General features: G+C 34.7%; 1 protein-coding gene across 1 annotated transcript in view; it reads left to right on the top strand.

Annotated features, from left to right (window-relative positions):
* The first annotated feature begins 495 nt into the window (after positions 1-495).
* Positions 496-27,029, top strand: part of LOC113234053 (facilitated trehalose transporter Tret1) — a 110,587-nt gene continuing 84,053 nt past the window's right edge. Inside the window, exon 1 of the mRNA XM_026469286.1 lies at positions 496-564. Coding sequence (XP_026325071.1) covers positions 511-564 — 54 coding nt within the window. The 5' untranslated portion in view covers positions 496-510. The remainder of the gene's footprint in view (positions 565-27,029) is intronic.

Below are 27,029 nucleotides of genomic sequence, written 5' to 3'. Positions count from 1 at the left end.
TTTGAAAACTCTCTCCTCTCTCTGTTTCTCTTCTGAAAAATCTCTATTGTGCAGATAATGGCCTTATTCACAGACCATATTATAAAGTCTTATTACACCACGGGTGTGGAACTTCCATAGCATTATTTAATTTATTGAAAAATTGTATGTATTTTCGTAATCATCAAGTACGTAACACTGTTGAAGATACATTACAGTATCACCCTTCAAAAATTCTATAAGAATGTAAAGGCTATCTTACATCGCAAAGTCCCGCAAAGAATCAAATAGAACAATCTGGAATTTCTAACACAAAAAGTTCACTCGTCCAATTCAAACGGGACCCCAATCCCGATGACGTCATAAAACGAAATAGAGGGTCCCGTGAAGCTACGAATGCGACTCAGTGCGCATGCGTCCAGCTAGCAGAGTGACAGTTAATCGCATATAACCACGCGATCCGGTCGACAAAAACAATATTTTATTAAATAAAGCGTAAATACTACACGTGTCAATTACAATATAACAAAAATGAACGAGAAACACGGCGAACCAGGAGAAACCATTAAACTTCTGGATTTAAAGGTAAGTTTCATTTAATTTTCGGCAGTGATGTAATGTCACGAAAGGTCATTCGGTATAAGGGTTGTTTTGAATCGTATTTGGAGGGTGGAAGGTTCAGTTTTGTTATTGTTTTTGAAGTTAACGTGGGATTCTTGCATCATTTATGGCGTCTATAAAAATGATTAATTGTTTTTGTTAAGTGATTCTGAAGCTAAATTCGATTTGGTATTTAAGAATTAATAAATTAGAATTACAATTAGATGTAAATATAATAATAATTGCCTACACTGTCTTCTGTACTTAAAAATTCAAACTTAAAAGGAGCGTGAATCTACAAAAAAATCATAATTATAATGTTCCACCCAGCCACTAGATAAACCCCTTTTATTATAAGCACCAGATTATTAAGTACGTAGCTCTGGACTGGAGTAGTTGAAATTTTTTTGGAGTAATAATAATAATAATGTGTCAGACAATCACACCAATAGTCCCGGGGAATTCCCTGTATTATGACTACCAAAGCAACAAAATTCGCTCACACGCGCACTTACCCCCAAAGTATGTATTAGAAAATGAGTAAAAAAAATCTTCAGTAATTTGCATTTAGGTACACACACGTTTTGTGTCGACAGACATAAAGTACAGACTAAGTTATAAACAAACATCATTCGTAGGAAATGAAACTATATTTCAGGATTTAAATCGCGTACATGTGTTTTTTCACATTCAATGAAGTTTGACAAACCCCAGGTCCTTGCAAAAGAAGTCCGTTATTTACCCATGATGCTGCGATTCAATGGCCTCCATTGAAATTAAAAAAATCCTAATTTCGACAGCGACGATGGTTTCTCCGTACCACCAGTTTGGGATCCAGTAATTCCCCTGACGAAAAATCCCAAACAGACAATAACACTGCTGTACTAATTAATGTGTTTTAATTTATTCTAATTTCCATTATTAATCAATAATAAATTAAACTTAATAAAAATTCATATTGTTAAAATAAAATAATTTGTAAAACATAATGTAGTATGTACATTGGAACGTATCTTTGTAAAATTAAAAATGAGGTTTTTAATTAATAACTATTGTAATTATAGTGAAAGAAAGGGTGGTTTGCATTAATATTAGACATAACTGGTTGAAGACTGTATCACCTCAGTCAACCGTGACCATGGGACCTGTAAAGGGCCGGAAACGTTGGTTTGTTTGAAAAAACAAATATATGCGATTCGGAAAAATAGTTTCGTTTCCTGTGTGTAAAAATCGCGAAAACCTAAGAACTCGTAACGTCATTCATTTAAATCAATACATAGACGGATTATTTAAGTTAAATCCAATTGTTTCTACTTAAATTCTAGTGTCGTCTTTTCAACCTTATGATTCTGTTCACATTTTCCGATACTATAAACAACAGAACAACAAACTTGTTTTGGTATATTTAAAATGAATAATTAATTTATTTTTTTTTCAATTTTGATAATTGAGATTTTTTTGTGAAATAACTTCACTAGTTTTTGTTATTATTAATACAAAGATCGAACATAGAGAAACTTTTTTTTTACCTGATCGATGGGACTTGAACCGAAGAAGGCGGCGACGAAGGTTCTAAAATCTGTCACTAGATGTCGCTAGCGGCTCAGAATACCGAAAAATCCAGTACATACAAAAAACCCACGCCCATTAATTGTTTTTGTTAAAGATATTTCTTTAACAAAAACACATAGGAGAATTTGGGCAACTTGATAACTTGACCCGTAGCTCAGTTGGTAAGAGCGATGCCACGGTGCAGTATGGTCGTGATTTTTTCTATGTATTCGATCTTTGTATTGAAAATCGTAATTTTTTTCGACGTATTATGTGCTCTACTCTGCCCACCCTAGATATTATCTCACTGCTAATTACAATACTGTCATACTTGTCATAATTATTCTGTTTCAACTGATTCCGGCTATATTAATAACACGATTTTGCTGAGAATGTCGATTACGTATCTACGTATTAAATATGCGTATTATTGTATAGAGGGCAGAATAGTTTTATAATTAAAAATATGTAAAATTCAAGACTTGCTACTGCTGATCGTAAAATTTAATGCGACAAACTTTTTGCGAGCTAGTTCTTGACAAAGCAGTTCGTATTCAGAAATATGAATTTTTTTTTTTAATTTATTTACAAATTTTTAATCGGGAAGTGAGTAATCCATTTTTCATCGATTCTGAACGCACCGGAAATAGTATGAAATAGTGCTGGTTTTGTCTTTTACTATCAAATTATACTTAATATATTCTAATTACTTTGTTATTTTTGGAAAATTACACCTCCTATAAAAGACTGTTCACTTCACAAGTTTTTGCTTTGATCTACAAGTCCAACCAAAATATTTGACATTGAAGTAGTATGTAATTACGATTCCTAGTATGTGTGGACTTATGGTTAAAAGAATAATGGACTGTGAACGTGTTTAATGCACTAGGTATTGTATTAACTGTGCATTATATTGTTGAAAGAATGCTTACCGAAAACTTGGTTGCTCTTTTAAGTACTCCATAATTAACAAAAATAATTCACTTTAATGACTTTGTTTACAAACACAACTAAAAGATGCTTACAAATCAGTTATCGTATTCAGCATGTCAAGGATTTTTTACGTTCCTATTTGTTTCGCTAACTCGTTTTTTTTTTTAAATTTAAGTCTTCGCTACTAGGCTCTAAAATACTCAATAAAAAATGCAGTTGGGTAGTTAAAATAATTCTCCGTTAAGAATGCAATAGATGATATTTGATTTGAGTAGCTCCTTGTATAAGTGTTCGTCCAGGGAACTTTTTTTTTATAATATAAAGAGATGGGACGCACAAGTCGTGCGCCTGATAGTAAGCGACACGCCTGTCCATAACAGTGCCACTTAGCTCTTTAAATCGCAAAGATCTGAGGCGCACTGCCACTGCGCTCGTCACCCTGAGACATAAGTTGACAAGTCCTATGTAATGTGCCTATAATTTATCACCACCTTTACCTTTCAAACCGGAACATAGTGATGCTGACATTACAGCTTAGCGGTAGAGATCGATTAGGTGGCAGTACTTCCCTGGACGAACCCTAATACTGCCACCTTAGCTATTTTTGCCACAACCACTAATGTGAACATTACCGCGTTTCAGTTGTGAAGGGTAATGGTGCTGGTACAGCACAAGGGATTTGTCGACTTTGTCTCGGGGTGACGCGTGCAGTAGCCTGTACAATGGCCAATGTTCTGAAGAACTGTTTAGGATGATGACAACAGCAATGTTTTATCATGCACCGTTCGCCACCGACATCCATCCTCACACTCTTCAACCGAATCGATCTCGTAGTGCACGGTTTCAGAGGAACTTCCTTCCACGTACAATTAGGTTGTGGAATGGACTCCCTGTAGGGGTTTGAGGAAGGTCCTAATGTTGTTGATATTGCAGGCCTTCGTACGCTAGTTTGCCCCTCAGATCTTTGTGGTACTGCAATTACTAACGACAGGCGTGTCGCTTACCACCAGGCGCACAACTTGTTCGTCCCGTCACTGGGTATCATAAAAGAAAACCACAGAATCGAATATTTTTCGCATATACTCAATATGGTGACTTTTGACCTCAATTATCTTAAGTCACAGGTCGAAATTCAAAATAGGCTTCGTCGCTGTAGAATTATATTATTTAATATAGAGTAGTTTAAACAACACTACAATTACTTATATGGGTTAATACATAAACTAAAGGATACAACGAAATGTAGACTCTACTGTTTAGGTACATTTCATACAATCATACATCTTTTGTTTATTTATATTTAAAATATTATATTTAAATTAAACAGTGATTAGGTCACGGAACTCAGCGAAACATCAATAAAAAGCGGTATTAGCATTAAATATTATTTGTTTACGTTTGCTTTTTAGTATAAATTAATTGTTTAGTGTATAAAGCACGATATGAATGAGTAATGTTCTTTTTTTTTTTAATATTTTTTCATTTACCAATTTCCGTTGGCATTGGTTTTATGCTTAATATTTTCACTCGATCAGACAAAAAGCAAGCGAATATTTCATAAAATATAACAGACTTTGAACCATAAGGACGTCGCGTATATTTATTCTAACAACACACAAATCCTTGTGCAAAAAGGGTAAAAATGACTAATTCCTAAGATGTTAAACTCCGTTTAGAACATAGGTTCGGAAACTTTTTGGCGCACTGCCTACTTGGGAAAGATAGAAAATTTTAACGCCTACCACTACAACAAGCTATTGAAAACGTATTTTTTATATTTTAACTTAACACAAAAAATCACAAGGGAAAAAATAAATATATATATCGATTGTGAACTGGCAACCGGTACTATCTAAATTTTGACAACTTTACAGGATGAAGAAAGAATTTGTTTGCGTCATGTTTGCGTCATATAATAGCATCTGGTTTATTGCATAAAAATACGTCATATTCTCACAGGACATTGGCGAAATCGCCATTTTTTTTGTATAATTTTTATTATAATATTAAACTACCGTACATAGTTATTTTTACTTGACATAGGCAAAATCATTGATTATTTCGATGGAGCCATAACATTTAAAAGAAGAAGAAGATAAAAATACGTAGTTTTTTAAATATTTTGATTACACATGTTATTAAAAACAATGGAGTTTCTTGCAACGCTGCGGAGTATGAAATAGTATAAAATGATATTAAAAAGTGAAATCTTTAGTTTATATAGATAATTCGGGATTTTTTTTTCAAATGCAGTAGTACCCCCTGGACATCATCAACGCTGGCCCATTGGTTCCGAGGCTCGCCTAGGACTCTTCAGCCTCACTGGGTAGGGACCACTTTGGAAAACTATGGTTTAGAAGAAGAAAAAAACAACAAGAACTGGTAGTGATGTATGTAGGTTGTTCTATATGAATTATTGATCCATATATAGATCAATAAATAACAATAACGTGCTGTTTGCACCCGTGAATCATACTTTATAATTACAAAACAAAAAATACAGAGAGAGAATGGAAGAGCCCCTTTATGATAATGGTTTATGAAATTATTACTGATAGATTGAAATACGTTATGGCCAATAACACAGTCTTTGGCAACAAATCAAGCCAAAGTATATAAAATTCATATACAAACTAAAGGAGACAACGAAGTATAGACTCTACAGGTCGAGCCATTGTTAAATGTTAAACAACATAAATAAAGGTACCTATATGAAAAATAATCTATTAGACAACGTAAGTTAACAAACTTTAGTAAATACATAAAACTGTCACCAAAGTTACGATATCATAGAAGGCACTTATCTAACTCACGATTGATATGTTAAATTGAAGCTTCCTCTAGAAACCTTTAAGCCCGAAATATTTCCGATAAGAAAGTACACAATTCATATCCGACGAAATTGAGTCGCCTTTTGTAATTCGACCTATTTCCCTGACTTGACCTGGTAGTTATTATTTCTTGGGTAACTTCCATTGCTATTAGAACCTTCTTTTAACGTCGCCTTCAGAGAAATAGTTTATGTTTAGGCATACGCTATTTGTAATTTAAGTAATTTGATTTAATTTAAGAAGATGGGTAAACTTAGACGTTTCGTGAATAGGAGGCCTTACCTATGTATTTCGTGGCTTTGGTGTAATCAGGCCACATCTGAAAAATGACAAGTTATCAGGAAAGAGGTTTAAAGATTCTACATACAAAATTACTTGGTATCTTTTTTACACCTAAGCAGGAAAGTGGGAAGTTATAAAATTTTACATAATTTAGTACCAGTAGAGCTTGTGAAAGAGTTCGTCCAGGGAAGTACTGCCACCTTACCTATTTCTGCCGCCAAGCAGTAATGTCAGCGTTACTGTCTTCCGGTTTTGAAGGGTAAGGGTGCTGGTGAAATTACAGGCATTAAGGACTTGTCAACTTATGTGTCAGGGTCATAGGCGCAGCGGCATTGACCTCTCAGATCTGTGTGATTTAAAACTCTGTGCGGCAATGCGACTGTTTTGGACAGGCGTGTCGCTTACCACCAGGCCCATGACTTATTTGTTCCGTCACGTGGTGCCATAAAAAAAACAAAATTTTTTCGATATGTACTTTCCAGTTAAGGTGGTTATCGATTGTCAACCCTAGAAAATTAAATGTGTTAACTTCGTGTATAGTAATAATTATTTTCAATTGATATGAGATTTAAAATTTAAACCAATTATTTGACTTTTTTTTACCAATTATGAGACTGTTACAATCCATATTAACACAAGGTACCTACATAGAAATGTCCATGCGTTATTTATTCAACGTCCACCTAATCTATTATGTTTGTCAGTGTTTTATATATCGGTATTACTAAACGTTCCTTTGTTATAGTATTTTATTATAGGGGTTGTATCCTCAGCAAATTATAAATATATTTATGGTTGATTAGATGGTTAAGGCGACTGAGACATTCACTACAAATTTTGTCAAATCTTTATTTATGTCACAGTGTTACTTGTTGAGTATTTGTTAACTCAATATATTGAGTGATATGTGATGTGTGATATAATGGTGTGTACCTCGTTTGAAATAGTCCGAAACTCTTGAGAAATCCAAGCATAAATTTAAAACAAAAGCCGACCTCAAACGTTCTTGTAATTACATCTATTATTCAAGGTTTATTGAAATCGGTTACCGGAAAGTGCGCGAAACCGGATTCATACCCTTAGGGGTAGAATATTTTCTTTAAATTTAAATGGGGCTAAGACTGAGGTAACCTCTTTCCAATAAAAAAGAATCATTAAAATCGGTTCACAAATTATGGCCGGAGTTATCGCGTAGCAAGCACAAAAAAATACAGTACAACTGAGAATCTCCCCCTTTTTTGAAGTCGGTTAATAGAAAGTAATTTTGAAATACTATTTTCTAATGGATACCGACGTTAATCGTGTAAAGCAGCGGTCGGCAAACATTTGAAAAACAAGGGAATAAAGACAGACTTTATAATGATAATTTTAACAAACTATAGTCCATTTGTTTAGGTACTTAACTAAATGTAAACAATCTTGAGATGTCTATTTAATTAAATATACATTTATAAAATTATTTTTACTTACCTACAAACACAAAATATAATTAGCCTCGTATGAAATTGCATGCCTATTTTTATACCTATTGATTTGTAAAGTATATGTTTCAATAAAAAGATATACCAAGATTGTTTACATTTAGTTAAATACATAAACAAATGGACTATAGTGGAGTACATTCAATAAACTTAAAAAAACAAAGATCTGCAAACAAGCACATGAAAAAAATCGTAAGGTCCGCTGGTTCGTTCCTTAGCTCAGTTGGGAGAGCGTCAGACACGGTATGCTGGACGCGCTGGTTCGAATCCAACCGGAACGAAGTCATTTATCATTATATACACACTTTCGTATACGTGGTATGTAATGTAAACCAGTGTTTCAATAACTTTATTACTTCGCCGAGTCCCGCAATCGGTGCTGTTTGAAAATAAACAGGGACTTTACTTACTTTATCAAATTAACTCATTAACTTGGCGTTTGTTTTGATAACTTACTAAACGTTTGAGATAATAACAAATACGAATATGAAACTATGTACAAGTTTTGTTTTAGAGAAGACTTGTGCCAAGCAATGGGACGTAAAATGGATAAAAGATTTTTTTTACAAAAAAGTCGTGAAGTTTCTACGCCACTCAGAGCTTTAAATCGCAAAGATCTGAGGGGCACTGCCACTGCGCCTGTCACTCTGAGACGTAAGTTGACAAGTCCCGTGTACCCTTCAAAACCGGAACATGTGGTAGTAGTAGTCACAAACTAGGGGATGAATCCGATTCCGCGCACTTTCCGGTATCCGATTTCATTAAAACTTGACAAATAAGTAGATGTGATTCCATGACCAAAAAAAATTATAATTATTTCTTATTTATGCCTCCTGTTTTTGGGTATTCGGTATTCCGTCGAATAGCAAACGACAGGCTGAATAAGCCGAATACCGAGTAGTAACCGAATATTCGTTGCAACTCTAGTATGTACAGACGGCAGTACATCAAGCTTGGCGACAGAATAGGCAAGGTGGCAGTTCTTCTCTGGATAAATTCTTTCACAAGGCACTGTACTGTTATTGCTTATTTAAAATGATGATGACGTATGTTTTTCCAGAGAATAAAAGAAGACTTAAAATAATTGTCGATTGCTTCAACCAGTCTCAGTTCCCAGTCAGAGTTCCTTGTGAAAGAGTTCGTCCAGGGTAGTACTACCTTACCTATTTTTGGCGCCAAACTGGAATGTGAGCATTACTGCCTTCCAGTTTTGAAGGATGCTGCTGCCCCTCAAATATTCGCGAATTAAAGGTCTGAGTGGCAATTGTTATGGACAGGAGTGTAGCTTACCAAGTCACTTGATATTGTTAAAAATGGCTTATTATGATTTTGTGCACAAGCATTTGAATAACATTCAAATACATTGACTTACAAATAAATGGACGACGGGTCTAATACGAAAACCACGAAAAAAATGTTCCAAGTCAACCTATTTAAACGTAGTGACATGTAAAGGAATATGAAAAAGCTGAAACGTTGAATTTAAATTGTAATGTCATCGCAGTACTGTTTAATTTTGCTTGCTTCGCTGTCAGTCGAACAAACGAAGACTAAAGCGTGAATGACGCTCTGTGTACGATTTTAACGCCCTATAAGTTCGGACACTTTTTAGCGCGGACACGACGTCCATATAATTGTAAGTCAATGTTCAAATACATGAAAAAATATCCTGTCTTATTTATGTAGTTAAGTTAAGTGACTCAAAAACCAAGTTTGAAAGTTCGTAACATTATTTGACCTTGAAACCATTTTCCTTACTGCGTAGCGCCTACGTAAATAACGTAGGCGGCCGAAAACACGTAGCCGTAGTAGTAATAACGTAGAGATACATACATATCTTGCTTTTAGTGGGGGTACGTTTATTGGCGTTTATTTACGTACCAATTTTTAAAAAGTTTTTACGATATTAAGTGACGGGATGAACTTGTGTGCCTGATGGTAAGCGACACGCCTTTCCATAGCAGTTGCGGTGCCACTCAGAGCTTTAAATTGCAAATACTCGTCACCCTGACACGTAAGTTGACAAGTCCTATGTGGTTGTAATTTCACCAGGACACTAAGAGTCGTATTCTAGAACTCTACTCAATGCTCAAGTCAGGATTGCACTGGAAACACAAGCACTGGAAATACGACCCTAATTGCAGGGACTTGAGCATGATTTCTAGTGCTTTAAATCATACTCAAGTCCTGACTTGAGCATTGAGTAGAGTTCTAGAATACGACCCTTAGACTTCAAAACCGGAACGCGGTAATGTCCTAGTCGATAAACGATATGTACGAATGGAGAACGTCAAAATAGAAACAGTATTCAAATATTGTAATATAACTTTAATGTCATAGAATTTCTGTACTTATATCCTGTGTAACAAGTATTTAGTAGCAATAGAGCTCCTGTCCTTCCGCCTTACCTATTTCTGCCGTCAAGCAGTAAGTAATGCCAGCATTACTGTGTTAATAATCCACTTCTAAGGGCTCTTACACATAAACGCGATACGACGTCGCGTCGTGCTACGACGGGGCATCGTTTTACGATGCGACGTCCCATAGTACAAGACGCTCCTCGACTAGGGTTATTAAATAATGAACCTCAATGTCGTCTGTCACTGACCAGTAATTATATGGTTAAAGAATATTTATTTCTCATAAGAATTACATATTCTTTTACAGAGAAAGTGAACTAATTCAAACTTACAAAATAAATCAAGCGCACCAACTTACAAATAAAAATATATGTAGGTAGACAAAAATATTAGCGAACACAGATATACGACACGGCAGAGCGTACTAGATGCGGTAATGACACTTTCAGTAATGTGTAAGTATAATTTGCTATTTCTTTTTTTAACTTTACTATAATTTGTTACTTTATATACGTCTATAAATACATATATCATATACATACATATATACAGATTATCAGACAATTCTAGCAAATTATTATTAAACACTCATAGAGACTGACATGCCGATTTTCAGTCGAATTAATGCAAATTTTTATCTGTCGCTAAAAAGTTTATATGGCAGCCATATTGAAAGAAGGCGAAAAACTGACCCACACAAAATGTCGTCTCATCCCCTTGGACGACGACATTATCCGGCCGTTCATCACCCGGACAAATAATGGCCTACCTGGTAAGGGCCTCAGAGCAACAAATTAATGACTTCTTCCAATAAGCCGACGAAATATTATTATACGAAGAGAAGTAGTCGATCTTTTTTTGCGTAAATAGGAGACATTTCACATACACGTAATCAGTTTCATGTAGTTCGTTATTTTTATGACTTTTACGTGCGTTAGACGTATGATTACATGTGACTTTATTACACCAAGAGTAAGAATATAGAACAAAAATGAATTTAAAAAATCTACCTTCAAAATTCTCTATTGTAATTTGCGAACTTGTGTGTTCAGTTGCCGGGTCCGCTGAAAATCAGCGTTGTAGCACTTTGAGTGAGATGACAAGCTGAATGGGTCACGGCTTCCATAACAGCCCAACACACACGCTTTGTACTTTAAATATGTGTTTAGTTCTAAATCCTTACGTTATTATTATTATTATCATTATCAGAATATTATTATTGTGAAATGCATGTGTGTAGATTATATATTTTTTCTGTTCTATTCTATTTTGGTTATCTATTTCATATGTTGGCGTATTTACTTTAATTTACATTATATTTGATAAAAGCTGCGCGAACTAAGACCCTAATCGAGCTGCTATGATAGAGTAAATGGTCTATATAAACGAAGTCAATAAAATTACTAAATGATTGTTTGTTTATATTTTATAACTATATTCTACAAGAGGTTAAAATTGTATGGGTAATAAATACAGACGCGTGGAAGTTTCCTTACAAAAATGCCACAAATTTTCACAAAGTTTTTTTTTTACATAATTTTAAGCTTTTAATATAGTTTCAAGTTTAATAAAAATTAAAGGAAATTATTATTCCACGAATGCAGTAGATAAATAAAAATAAATATTAGACAAAATCACATACATTGCCCCAATCCCAAAGTAACTAAAGCACTTGTGTTATGGCTATGGAAATTGGAAACAACGACGATACCAAAAAAATCCAGACCGGAGATTTATGGTTTTTTATAGAGATACGGTGGGAAAAATATTCAACACAAGCGCAGCTATTTTGCATGATCTAACCGTCATTGGGTTCCCGGAGAAGCAAAGTAATTTACTTAATTTTTTAGAATATGGATTCTGTATGCAATTGGCGCAGGACAGGTTGTTGTGACATTTTTTGTGGCCTATGTTCAGCAGCGGACGTCTTTTGACTGAAATGATGATGGTGATGGATTCTGTAAATTAGTTACGAATTTGTTATTTTTCTGATTATTATTAACAAAAGTTGCACCATTAGCGACACCTAACCGCTTTTTAAACATCTCATTGCAGTTTATTTAACACCAATTAATAAATAACGTGTTGATTTTTTAATTAAAGAAGACTATAAAACCTGCGAACAGATTGTCAACAATCACAGGAAAGAGGGTGCGGCCGATTGTACAGACCATGACGAGAAAATATGTTCAGTTTAAAAATATACGGTGACTTCAAAGTTACTGTAACATTATTAGAAGAAGATTCTACCCAATATTGTTGTAAAAATTGCGGAAAATAAAATCTGTTGTTCCATACTGAACTACGGCTGTCTAGAATAGTGGCCTATCTCAAAAACATCTAATTCATCAGAAAAATCGCCCAAAAAGCTGAGAACAGAAGAGAGGTCATTGAAATTAAAAAACATCTTAATTTCAACACGGAAGATGGTTTCTCCGTACCACCAGTTTGGGATCCAGTATTTCCTCTAATGAAAAATCCCAAACAGACATAAGACTGCAGTACTAATTAATATGTTTTAGTTTATTCTAATTTCTATTAATAATTAATAATAAATTGAACTTAATAAAAATGCATTCGATAAAATAATTTGTAAAACTTAATATAGCGTAAATTGGAATGTTTTCTTTGTAAAATTAAAAATAAGGTATTTAATTAATAACTATTGTAACTATAGTGAAAAAATAAGATGGTTTGCATCAATATTAGACATAACTGGTTGAAGACTGTACCACGTCAGTCAACCGTGACCATGAAACCTTTAAAGGGCCCGAAACATCGGTTTGTTTGAAAAAACAAATATACGCATTTAAATCCGGAAAAATAGTTTCATTTCCTAAGCTGAGAACTGTCTGCCGCAAAAGTTGACGAACCGTAGACCATCCCAATGTTGTCATTTGATTATTCCAACCAATGTAAAACTTGGAAATCAATCATAATTAAATTTAACATTTTCTGAATAAATCTCAGTAATAAATAAAAAACGGATCAATTTTGTATTGCGCTATTATTCTTGAAAAGCAGCGATATCTAACGGACTCAAATGTATGGTATAACTATTTTTCGCCACAGGGGTGCCATTATTGTAAAAGTTGTTCGTATTGATGTGTTAGAATCGCTCTATAATATTGCGAAAGCTTTTTAACATTTCGATGAATGGATTATATTATATGATTACAAATAGGCAATACATGTAATGTACAAGACAAATTACGCAATAGAATATATATAGTACAACACCACCACCATTAAAAATAAGAAGGAAAAGTAAAGGCGGACCTTTAACAATTCATCACTTTCATAAAAAATGAAAATGTTTAAAAAGAGCTCCCTAAACTATGATAACTCTGTGCAAAACACAAGAGCCCGGGTGGAGGGTCGTTGGGGAGGACGCTTGCATGTTTGAACTTACTATCTTACCAACAGATATAAGTCTAAAAAGTGTCAGATAGTACAACATAAACTTAAAAGTATATTTTTGTTGTTTACGATGTTAATAGTCGTGTGAGGTGGTTAATATTATACAAATAACTCTGTGCCTCTACCATGAGATTACAGTGACAGTTCTCGCTAGCGAAATATTTATATACAAAATGTTGTTTCTTCGTGTGACTGCTAGGGGCGCTGTATAATTTGCCATACAACCTAGCGATAACTGTCACAGTAAACTCGTGGTAGAGGCACTGTATGTACAATGCCATGTCGCGTTCCATACGTATAGCCATCGATATCACAGAGAGCCCAAAGTTTAATTACGAAGACGTGTTTACACACTTCGTTGCTCGGAAATTGATCCGATTGACACAGTAATGTTAAAGGTTTGGGGAATTCACGTCAAGGCTTTGCAAACATGGCTTATTACATATCGACTGTGAACTGGCAACCTGTACTATCTTAATTTTCTAAAGATTTCACTTTTTAATACCATTTTAAACTATTTCATACTCCGCGGTGTTGCAAGAAATTCCATCTCAGATACATTTAATTTTGACTCTAGAATCGACTTCATTCAACTTGTACTAACTTCTAACCAGACGCTATATAAATGACGCAAACAATTATTTTCGTCATCCTGTAAAATTGTCAAAATTGTTTTTTTTTAATTTATTTATTAAGGTTTTGGCAAAGCCATCAGCCTAAACATGAAGTTTAATTATGTTTCTGTAAACATGGCCGCCACAAAGAGGATAGGCAATTTGAGGCGGCGTGCTTGGATTCACTCGGGATTCCTTAAAACGGGCCGATACGGGGATTTTAGTTCGAGATTCGTATAATTTCGCGTTTTAATCTTTGTTTAAGGCACAATAGCACTACCCTATTCCACTTTAAACTAGAATTCACAAAATAATTGAAAGTCAAAATAAAAACGACATTTTTCCCTCCAAAAGGTCCAGAGCGAATCCTGTCAAAATTGACATAGTACCGGTTGCCAGTTCACAGTCGACATATCGCTTACCATCGAAAGAGATTGTATCTAGTTGCTTTTCTTTTGTAATGTGACAACTACTCCAATTACCAGGTCTCAAACTAGGATTTTTATTTTCATGATACTAAGTGGTGGGGCGGACAAGTCGTGCGCCTGATGGTAAACGACACGGCTGCCCATATGCCACTCAGAGCTTTAAATTTCAAAGATCTGAGGTACACTGCTTCTGCGCCCATCACTCTGTGACATAAGTTGAAAAGTCCCATGTGCCTGTAATTTCCCCAGTACCTTTACCCTTAAAAATTGGAACACAGTAATGGTCACATTAATGCTTTTCGGCCGAAATAGATAAGGTGGCAGTACTTTTTAGATTAGTGGAGAATGTTTGTTCTTGGAGCTAAATAAGCAGCGTAAGTTTAGTTGCCTCTCCGGATCGGAAACTCAAAAAGGACTCGGAAAACTGAGTCCTTTTTGAGGAAACTTTTGACATTTCCAATCGGAACAATAGTCGATTTAACTCACAACTTAGAAAGATATAGTAGGAATCAGGTTCATCTTCCCGCTCGGAAACCCATCTGATTTCGAGACTCGGATGGGCTACCCGATCGGATCTATTACAATTTGAATTAAAATCAGCCTGCTGGTCATACGTTTTACTCGTTAATACAAAAATGTCGGATACGGCCGTTAAGAGTTGGGATCAATGGGACTATATGCGCAGGATTGGCTCGTGTAACATAATTTCCTATTTGCCAATAAAACGCCAGAGGGCTTGCACTTGCTTTGATTAGATTATTACATTGTCTCTTGTTGTCAAATGGATAGTAAATTTGCTAACAATATAATATAGTATATTATCTATGTTGCTAACGTTTTAATATAGTTGTTAGATTTATATAATCTGTTGCTCACTTTTTTTTGTAGTGTTTTCACGACTCTGGCTTAAAAGAATCTTCAAATTTTATTCTACATTTGATTCCACTTTTCATTTAGGTTTTCAAGTAAGAAAATTAATTCGAAATTAAAAAGTAAAAATTCAAACTAATTCGACATGTATCTGGTCAGTCCACTTTTTTATATACTTCAATTCAAACCATTACCTAAGCATATGTCAACTTTTTAAAGTTGCAAGTTAATGGTAACTTTGCATCAAGCCTTAAACTTTGCCATTTGGACACTTGACATAAGTGATCATACGTTAATACGGCTATTCTCACATTCGGTGTTCTCAGCCTAATTACCGTAGACATTTTGGTGTCCTCGGCCTAATTGCCGTAGCCATTGTTTTTTCTCGCTTAATATACCCAATCACATAGAAATATGAACAACTAACTTAACTATCAATATGTCTAAATGGTATTAGAAAAGACAAAGTAATTTTCGAGTCATTAAGAAACAAATATTTTATGGAAACGGTAATTAGATCTAATAACCGTAGCCATAGCTACGGTAATTAGAAAAATCAAACATTTTCTCCGCTTAAAAAGTTATAGACTAATTTCTTTCATACAATATTCAAACCTCTCATGAAAAGTTGTATTTTTGCAGTCGCCTTATTACACCAAGAGAATGAACTCTCAAAGAACAATATACCTCTCCCGACAAAAACAAATGCCCACTCAGCAGATCAATCTCCCTCTGTGCTAAATTTAGTGTACAATGCTCCACTAATAGGGCAGATGAGACGCATCCGGTCACTCTTGAGTATTAGATCATAGTCATATTATGAACACATACTTATATAATATTCCTGAATGAAGGAGCGTGCACATTTTTTAAACATGTTTTTAACAGTTGTGCTGAAATTTTGCCAGAATCAACATTTTATACGGCTCTTTGCATAGCTCGGGTCTTATCTAGAACATTAGAACACTGCAGATTAGGGATTCTACAAGTTTTCGAAGATTTTTATAACTTCTTTTCTATTTTATCACAATTCTTTCTTTATTATAAAGGCAATAAAGTTCATTTAGTAATTTACTAAATTGATTTAGTAAACTACATTGATTTTGTAAACTGCAAAATCAACTTTGTTGTTTCAAAGTAAACGTAAGTCTGTTACAGGTGTTGCTTACCTACTAGCAGAAGCACGACTTATTTGTATTCGCCTGTTCGCCACATGGAATCGAATACATGGAGATTTTTAGTCATGTTTTATGGTGCCGTTACCTATTTTGAAATATAACTAACGTACACATTCGCGCGCGATTCGTCTGTAACTAGATACGAACAACACAGCAACTTATTTTTATAAAACTAAAAGGAAGTTTGCGCGAACAAAGTTCGCAGGCACTGGTTCATATTCGTATTCTTTATTTTCAAGTTACACGTTTATATAAAAGCAGTTCTTATGCTAATTGTACTAATAACACCCCGTGGGGGCACTGCAACATTCTGAGGGCACATATGTCCTTACTTTACTACCTGCATTACTAAAATAAAATTAGGAATAATTAATAATAAAACTCTACATTATTAAAATAAAATTAGGAATGAATTAATAACAAAAACTAAACAGTATTTTAGACAATGTCAACAATAAATATTAGTAATTCCTTTTAGATTAAGGTCTCATTCCTGATACATTAATGTCTGGCTATTTGACATAATGTTTACAAATTATATACTTAGTAATTCGTATAGTTTTTAAGCACTACTTTCTAAAAAATATTCTTTTAGAGAATGAAAAGCTTTACTTTGTAGATGGCTCTTTAGATGAGTTACAAAGGTCTTGTGTATCTTGTGTTTTTATATTTATTGGGATCGCATTATATATTTTAATTACCATACAGTGGGACTCTGAATAGTATAGACTGAGAGTACTGAAAGAACGCTTCAACATGTGTAGACCTCTATTGTTACGTTTCAGAGCCTTTACTAAATAAATTAAATCAAAATTCAATTCAATTTAATGTAATTCTTAATTATTTACTTCATTAATAATAATAATATTCGTTTAATAAAATTCAATTTAATGGGTATGTAATGTAATAAATAAATAATGTTCAATTTATTAGTTTACTAACCTAAATAAGAAAACATTTTATTTATTTTTATTTTTTTTACAGGCGAGGAAAGATGATTGTATCTTTTTATTGTATTTCTTTTGGTTGGCAATCGATTGTTACCATTTCCCTTCATTACACGATAGATAGCAATATTTCTAGTATTTAGTTAATATGGTTTGGCTTGAGCTGTGACACGGCCGGATTAAATCGTGCAATTCCCTGCTGTTCCAAGTTGCTGTCTAGTTCATATTTAGTTACAGATGGACCACCAGATATCAGTTATATGGCAAAAAGATGCGGTAAAAAAAGTGGAGAAAACCAAAAACAAGCACATAGAAAAACTCGTAAGGTGCGTTGGTTCGTCCCGTGGCTTAGTTGGCATAGCGTCTACCACGGTTTGGTAGGAGACACTGGTTCGAATCCAGCCGGATCGAAGGCATTTTTTAATCATTAAAACTAGTAGAGCATTTTCACAAAAATAATAGAATATCATTGTTCATTATTGAATTTAATCATCTGAGTACCTACAGAGTACTAAAAAAGCCGACCTCATCTGTAATTTCGTGGAATTACATCTATTTGCCAAGTTTTATTGAAATCGGTTATGTACGTAAAGTGCGCGAAAACGGATTCGTCCCCTAGTTTGCCACATTTACGGGTGAAATATTTTCTTTAAATTTAAATGGGACCAATTCTAAGGTTACCTTACTCTTTCCAACAAAAAAAGAACCATACAAATCGGTTCACAAATTATCGTATTACCGCGAAACTTACATACAAAAAAACATACTGACGAATTGAGATCCTCCTCCTTTTTTGAAGTTGAAAATGTCGTTAAAAACCAAAAAACAAGCAAATACAAAAATTCGTAAAGTAAAAAAAAATTCTTAGGTTTTCGCGATTGTTACACATAGGAAATTAAACTATTTTTCCGGATTTAAATCGCGTATATTTGTTTTTTCAAACCAACCGACGTTTCGGGCCCTTTACAGGTCCCATGGTCACGGTTGACTGAGGTGGTACAGTCTTCAACCAGTTATGTCTAATATTGATGCAAACCACCCTATTTTTTTCACTATAGTTACAATAGTTATTAATTAAATACCTTATTTTTAATTTTACAAAGAAAACATTCCAATTTACGCTATATTAAGTTTTACAAATTATTTTATCGAATGAATTTTTATTAAGTTCAATTTATAATTAATTATTAATAGAAATTAGAATAAACTTAAACATATTAATTAGTACTACAGTTTTATGTCTGTTTGGGATTTTTTATTAGAGGAAATACTGGATCCCAAACTGGTGGTACGGAGAAACCATCTTCCCTGTTGACATTAGGATGTTTTTTAATTTCAATGGCCCGTAACGTCGGTTTGTTTGAAAAAACAAATATACGCGATTTAAATCCGGAAAAATAGTTTCATTTCCTATAAAAAAAAAATCAATATTATGGTAGTAATAACGTCATGATATCAATATTGCATATGAAATTATGTTTATATGCTATTTTAGCTATTCCATAAACGACTACATTCATCACCCCCGCTATGTAAAATTCTAAGAACGCTTTACGTTACTGTTGAGTTCGTTCACCTCGACGTATCGCAGATCGATGTTCACTAAGCAACTGCAATGCATTTAAACGACGAAAAACATACATTTAATGATTATCATTATCGGTGCACCACTCATTAACTATCTTATACGACATTTTTATCTTAAGTGAGTGTCGATATTTGAACACTTTTGGAGCATCATATATTTGTAGAGGTCTTTATGAAAGAGTTCGCCCAGGTAAGTGCTTACGTCAAACCTATTTCTATCGCCAAGTAGTAATGTCAGCATTACTGTGTTCCGGTTTTGAAGTGTGCTGGTGAAATTACAGGCACATGGGAGTTGTCAACTTCACGTCTCAAGGTGACGGGCGCAGTGGCAGTGAATAGAATAGAAACCATTTATTACAACGCCATAGCACAAAAGTGCACAGGAAGAAAGAATAAAAAAACAACGAAGCAATACATATTAAATTTTAAACAGTCAATTCACAATTTTTCACTATTAATAAATCTCATGTGTGTGGCTGTGGCGCATTTAAAAGGATCAAAGTCAAAGATCATTTATTGTTAAATAAATTTACCTTGAAAACGTCACATTTAAGCTACTGCTCGTTCACTACGCTGACCTCCCTGAGAAGAACGAGCAAGAAACTCTAGGGATTGCTCTTTTCAAATAAACTTAAATGCTATGGAATACACTTTGAATCAAATTTGTGTGGATTCTGGAGCCATGTCGTCTTTCCATACATCTTTATCTAACACGTAGGCTTCAATCTTCAATAACCGACTTCAAAAAAGAAGGAGGTTCTCTCAATTCGACTGTATTTTTTTGTATGAATGTTAAGCGATAACTTCGGTATTTGTGAACCGATTTTCATGATTCTTTTTTGTTGGAAAGAAGGTACCTTCATAGTGGTCCCATTTCATTTTGAAGAAAATCATCCACCTCTAAGGGTGGCTGTTCACGCATGAAGATTCATTTTTATAAATAGCGCCTAAATTTTACTTAAAGAGCAACTATTTTAATGGTTGATTTTGCTGTTTCTCCAATAAAACAACAATAAAACTTAGCAAATAGATGTAATTCCACGTACTTTTGAGGTCGGTTTTTTTAGTACTCTGTACTGAGATTTTGTAATATGACTTTTCGATCAAAATATTTTTAATGTATTTAACTTAGGAAATGATAAACTTAATATAGGCTCTGGAATTTTATTGTAAAAGCGTATTAAAAGAGTTGTTTACTTTGGTTAAACGAAATCGTGGTACCTGATCCACTCAGCTCATGTCACTACAGAGTCACTGAAGACTGCTACGTTAATTTTCACTGGATCCTAAATGAAAGATCTTTGTAATTTAAAGCTGTAATGTGCACTTGAAGTAAACTTCAGTAATTCTTAGAGCCTACGTACACGGCGTATTTTATGCGCCTCGACGACGTGCGTTTACGGCGCCATAAAGGTGCGTCATTTGCTCGTATACGCGCCGCAGACGCGCTGTAGTGAATCATTCAAATGCGCTCAAACATCGCGTTGCAAGCAAATAGCTTAATACTCCACTTAGAATTTCATTTAGTTGCTTCATTTAAAAAATTAACTGAAATTAACAATCTAAACTAAAACTATCTTTTATCAAAATGCACGATACATACGCGCGACCACAGCGCGTCTGCGGCGCGTATAAATTACGCCGTGTGCATAGACTCTTAAACCAATGCTTCAATTGATAAAACACTATTAAAACAATGCTATAAAAGTGTATTTTGCATTACAAGCATTGGTTTAACACGTAGGTAACTTGAGTTTAGTACAAGTGGACATAAGTGGCACTGCGACCGGGTAGCAATGTCGCTTCACACAGGCGCAGAACTTGTTCATTCCGTCTATGGATATCTTAAAAAAATATCTTGGAAAACGGTTATTTAAATCATAATTCTCTTTTATAAGTGAATACAACTATAGAGGAATAACTTCGAAGACTGCTAAATCTCCATACTACAAACCCTTGCTCTGAAAAGGTCAGAATTCCGTCTAGTATAGACCTCTATATTTTAATAGATGGCGCTGGTCAATAGCGTGCAAGTAGTTTATATTATATGTATAAATAGCTGTGGATGTCAGTTAATATAAGAAGTCAGTTTTTTCTTTGTAATATATTCAAATAGGTAGGTAATTATGACCAAAAATTATTTTCTAAGCTTTGACAAATGTGGTATTGTGTGGTACAAACTAATTTTTAAATTAACGCTTCCTAATAAGGGTACATGGCGCTGATCCTAAACAAAATAAAAGAATAACCGGCACTGTCCATAAAAATCTGTGCAATAAGCGCCGTCTAGTTGATTTGTTTGTTATGACTAGAAATTAGAGTAATTTTGATAAATTGCACAGAGACGAAATAAGAAACATACGTTCCTGGTAACTCATCAGTGATACATCACTTAATAAATATCAACTCTCGTTTTCACTTAAATAAAGACAGGCCAACAACTACCCTGTGTGTGCGTCTCCGTATATTCCAAAAGTATTCAGTATTTATTGTAATAAAGATAATATCTCTAACAATGGCGTGCTATTCCATTCTGTGGTGTAGGGAAAAACAGCAAAAGATCTAATTACAAAACAAACGGAATGAAATTTCATCGGTAATTATACACACATCAAAAGTGTCTAGGGATCAAGTACGTTTAAGAGTATTGCTGCAATTAGGGTTAATTATATTAACTTTTTTGTATCGCTATTGATAATTTTTAGTGAGTTTTAACATTTAAATAAGGAATATTGTTTAAAATTCGATAATAAGAAGAAAATCGATTGTCAATGTGGTTTTGTATAAAAATGAGTTATAGCGTTTTGACAAAATCATTACAATATCTGCATCGGAACCGAAATAATTTACATTATTATGGAGAGACGACATCATTAAACCCGAGAAGTGATGATGCGAGCCGTCGGAATGTTGGAAGCTGGTTCCAGGCAACGTGCTGTGGCTTTCACTCTTAACACTACACAGAGCGTCATAAGTCGCCTCTGGACGCGCTATCGCATGACGGGCAGCATGGCCGAGCGACGTGGAGGACGATCTCGCATCACGACTCGCAGACAGGACCGGTATATCCAAAATACTGCTCGACGGAATCATACCGCCATGATGTTGGTTACGAGGCTCCACAGCTCCTCAGGCTTCCTAATAAGCGATCAAACAATCCGAAATCGTTTACGTGAAGTGGGTCTGCGATCCCGAAGGCCGCTCAGAGTTCCACCTGTTGCACCCTGCAATCGCAGGACCCGTTTACGATGGGCTCGCGAACACAGAAACTGGGAGGAAGAAGACTGGCGCTATGTGTGCTTTTCGGATGAATCCCGCTTCGGTATGAGACCAGATACAAGACGTACTCGAGTTTGGAGAACATCTGGACGTCATGAACGTTTGAGATATTGTCAGGAAGTTCATCCATATGGTGGGGGAACAATAATGATATGGGCCGGTATTTGGATCGGCGGAAGAACCGATCTCATTTGGATCAGGGGTAACCTCAATGCTCAAGTTTACGCAGAGAGGATTGTTTCAGATGTTATCATCCCTTTGCGAGGCCAGTTGGGTGATTCATTTCAACTAATGCATGACAACGCACGTCCACACACGGCTAGAGTCGTAACACGCATTCTTGCCGAAGCTCGTATCAACGTTCTGCCGTGGCCTGCTCAATCGCCAGACCTCAATCCAATTGAGCACGCATGGGATATGCTTCAAAGAAGAGCTGTGCCGAGTATGCATACCGTACATACTCTACAACAATATTTTGACTTGTTACAAAACACATGGGCGGCCATTCCTCAAAGTGATTTTGATGAACTCATCTTAAGCATGCCAAATCGCTGTAATTGTGTGATTCGTGTTAATGGTGGAAATACAGATGATTAATTTTCTTATCTTTACAATGAAAATGAGCAAAATCATCATTTTCGCCATTTTTTGTCATTTAATTGACGCCGTTAATTTGAGTTTTTTCCCACAATTTGCAAAAACATCAATTTTAGTATATTTTTATTAAATATAGGGGTAAGCGGTTAAATAAAACATAAGCATTAAAGTAAGAAGTCGTCCTGGAAGACTGGATTTGGTAAATATTGCTTAAATAATTTTTATTTCAAAAATATTCACTTGATCCCTAGACACTTTTGATGTGTGTATATTAAATATGTAATTTTGCAATTTTCGTCTATTATAGCAAAGCTCAAGTTAACTGGTCGATTTGAAGTGAAACAATTGACGACACCCGTCAATTGTTTCGAATTCTGGCCCGTGCTAGCCAATCGGAGCGCAGTTGTCACCGTATTGACATGGCAGAACAGTTTTCAAACAAATTAAATTACATTCGTCTATTTCTGGTTATACACTCGATGATTGCAGCTTAGCAATGTGGAACAAATTTGTTACAGAAATATCTGTTTGGTACTCGTGGCGACATCTGGTGTATCAATAGGTACTAAATACCCGACTACGCTGTCTTATATCGCGATTAGCAGCTCTATTGACTTATTGGTCTATCATACAACTTATTTATTGGTGGAACGAGTTTTACGCGAGCTACAACTTGGGACGTGAAGTGGTAAACCAAAAACACGTTAACCTAGATTTCTTTTCATTGTTTCTTCATCAAGTTTACGTAATGCGAAATGTTGTATTTTAATACTTAATACACATTAGTGGTTTGTTTGATTGCAACCACAAAAGCCATTGTAATACAAGTACAAAAAAAACTGAATATGTTACGTAACTAATACTATAAATCTTAGAATAGAATAGAATACGTTTATTTGCCAAAATACAGTAATTGCAAAGGTCTTAAGTAAAATTAGGTTGAATACAATTCAACCTGCAAGCAGACGTGCAAATATTAATGGGATTCAATGTTTGTTTAGTCTCTATAGTTTCTAATTAATGTAATGAATTTGTAAATTCTAAGTATTATTTATTACTACAGAAGCAATGTGTCAAAAGCCATTTTGTCAATTTTAATTTAAAAGTATGTCCTTATAACAATTTAATTACGTTTGGTAATTTATTGTAAATAATTATATACATGTTGAATCAGTTATTCTTATAAATTACTTTATGGCAACGAGGTTGGTATAAGAGATTCATAATTTTTGCTCTAGTTTGGCCTTTGAATGACTTCACCGCGTGTTTTAAAATATTGAGGATGAGAGTTGACAAATACGCAGATATCACTAATGTACATGCATGGCAAAGGTTATATATTCAGCCTTTTGAACAGCGGTTTGCAACTGTCATCGAACCACGCACCGCAAATTGCTCAAATACACTTCTTCTGGACTTTAAACGCTCTTTCTAAGATTACTGAGTTACCCATAGCACAAGACCGTAATTGAGCACGGACGAAACGTAGCCGTGATAGGCCGTCAACGCAGCTTCTCGCGAGACAGTTTGCCTTAGTCTTCGTAAAGCGTAAACAAATCTGTTTAGGTTCATGCACATCTGTTCGATGTATTCCTTCCAGTTGAGGTTCTTGTCGATTGTTAACCCAAGAAAATGTGTCTACTTCATCTACTGTATCAGAGTTGTAATTAATTTTAACCGGAATGGGATTTGAGTTATAAGATCTAAATATCATAACTTTGGTTTTACTTTATTCGAGTCATTGATGTCCATCCAACTTATTACGTCTGTCAGTGCTTTATTTACGTCAGTGTCAAAAGTACAATATTGTTACCCTACTTCTACTAAATTATGTAAATATGAGACATACAATGCATTACAAATCATTTATTACAACTTACTATTTACATTTATAAATTATTATAAAATAATAAAAATACATTTATTTATTCACAAAACACATAAACGAACAATTAAAACTAAAGGATAGTAATGTGGAGAAACAGGATGAAGACTCGGCATTGCTGATTTTCAGGCTTCATCTTAAAGCTACTCACTTGCTGCATCAGGCCGGCAAGAGGAGGATATACTAAACACCAGAGAATTAATAGAGTCTGTGTTGCGCTTTGTGTAAAATGTATAAAAAAAAATTGTAATTAAAAATAGAAAATATTCTAAAATTGTATTTATCATTGTAATTATAGATAGGTAAGGTATAAAAATACAATAAAAGCTTCAATATTAGAAACTAAAACTAGAATTAAATTATGTAGCAGCCGGCCCTTGGGTTCCCCAGCTGGGCTATTAATTTTTTTGATAAAATTTTGTAAATATGAAGGGCACCGGACTCCACGGGCAAAGAGTTTCGACTCCAAAGGGTGCACACATTACACAACCCTATTTTACAAGGTGTGTCGTAATACTTTCTCTTGAGGGTTTGTGAAGTAAAGACATGGTTACCGGTTATGGAAAACCCACGGGGAAAACCGCACGCCATCTTTAGAAAAATAAATAAGGTAGGCTTACGTTTGTCTACAATCTCGCCTGAATGTAAAAAGGTGGATAAAGATATTTATACACAAGAAGCGCTATATGAGCTTACGCTTTTCAAATCTGCAAACTAAAAACATACAGTTACAATTTATTTTAGTAACGCTCACAATCAATAACGCTCACAATCAACATAGCCCCGCACTAGGGAAACCCTGTGTCGCGGGTGCCATGGACACACACATAGACAACCACAAATTACACCACCCCAAAGTCACGAGAGAAATAAATGTAGGCCATACAAATATTTCTCCCGGCCCGGGAATCGAACCTGGGACCTCTGCGTGGCAGTCCGGCATGGTAACCGTTCGGCCACGGAGGCAGTTAATTTTACATTTATTATTTTTAAATAATTTCGACACGTAGCTTTTGGTATGCCCAACTCTCACCTAGAAGATGTCTATAGCACTTATGAATAGGCCGTAATACCATTCGGCCACCCGGACGGTTAACATGCTGGTCTGCCACGACGAGGTCCCGGATTCGATTCCGAGCCCGAGAGTAATATTTGTATGGCGGTCACCAAACGGTATGTCAAACGGTAATGACTTGGCTTATGCCTAACTACCCACAACTAGCTAAAAATGAAAAGTCACAAACACTTGGCTCTATGGTCTTAAACCTAATTTGCGTTCTCCTTAAAAATATATATTGTTTTTTTGGGAGTTTCATTTATTTTATGGCTTCTTTCTCTCTTCTATATAGGCATATTTAGTATATTAATTCCTTTTTAAATTCCATGTGAAGACTTCGTATTATATCTGTATGATAACATTTAAATAACACGAGAAACATTGTACAAATTTATTTTATTTTCAAACATTTCAAACACGGAACTCATGGGACCAGTGTTTATAAATACCGTGTATAACCGTTCGTTTAGAAATCTGTGGATAAAAGATCGTTTAAACTCTATTAGATTTTAATTATTATGTCAATGACAAAAATATTAATATCAATTGAATTAAAGGAATTAATTATTCATCAAATTACTAACAATCTTCACAATTAACACTATCTATATGATACTACATGATATGTATTATCGCTGACTAAATAAACTATTCCATTAGTTGGCTATTTTTTGTTTACGTCTATAGACAAATAGGAAGGTCAATTAGAAGTCGTGAAGGTAGAAGAATAGTATCTTCCGACGTTGGTTGCGTGTTGCGTGACCTATAGTAAGATAGGAGTATGAGGTGCAATCGATATCCAATCGTCTTTATGTTATATATAATAACGTTATTACAATAGCGTATTATTAACTAAATAGTGTATTTTTTCAGAATCTATGAGAAACGAATTACTCACTTCCAGCGAAATATTATTGAAATTTATGTATAGGAAGACTGTTTTATCCAGAACTAGTTCGAAAAAAGTTTGTCTCATTTTGAATTAAATAGATAGCATTTTGCTTTGGGGTAATGCCGCCGATATCAATAGAATCTTTGTCCTGCAGAAACGTGCAGTTAGGGCAATTTACAATCTGGTCCCCAAAAGATAGATAAATTTAAGAAAATTAACATTCTTACACTAGCCTCACAGTACATTTATGAAAATGTA

This window comes from Hyposmocoma kahamanoa, unplaced genomic scaffold (assembly GCF_003589595.1).
Source record: "Hyposmocoma kahamanoa isolate Upper Pololo Valley unplaced genomic scaffold, ASM358959v1 81, whole genome shotgun sequence".
Taxonomy (NCBI): Eukaryota; Metazoa; Arthropoda; class Insecta; order Lepidoptera; family Cosmopterigidae; genus Hyposmocoma; species Hyposmocoma kahamanoa.
This window is presented reverse-complemented; position numbering and strand designations above follow the sequence as displayed.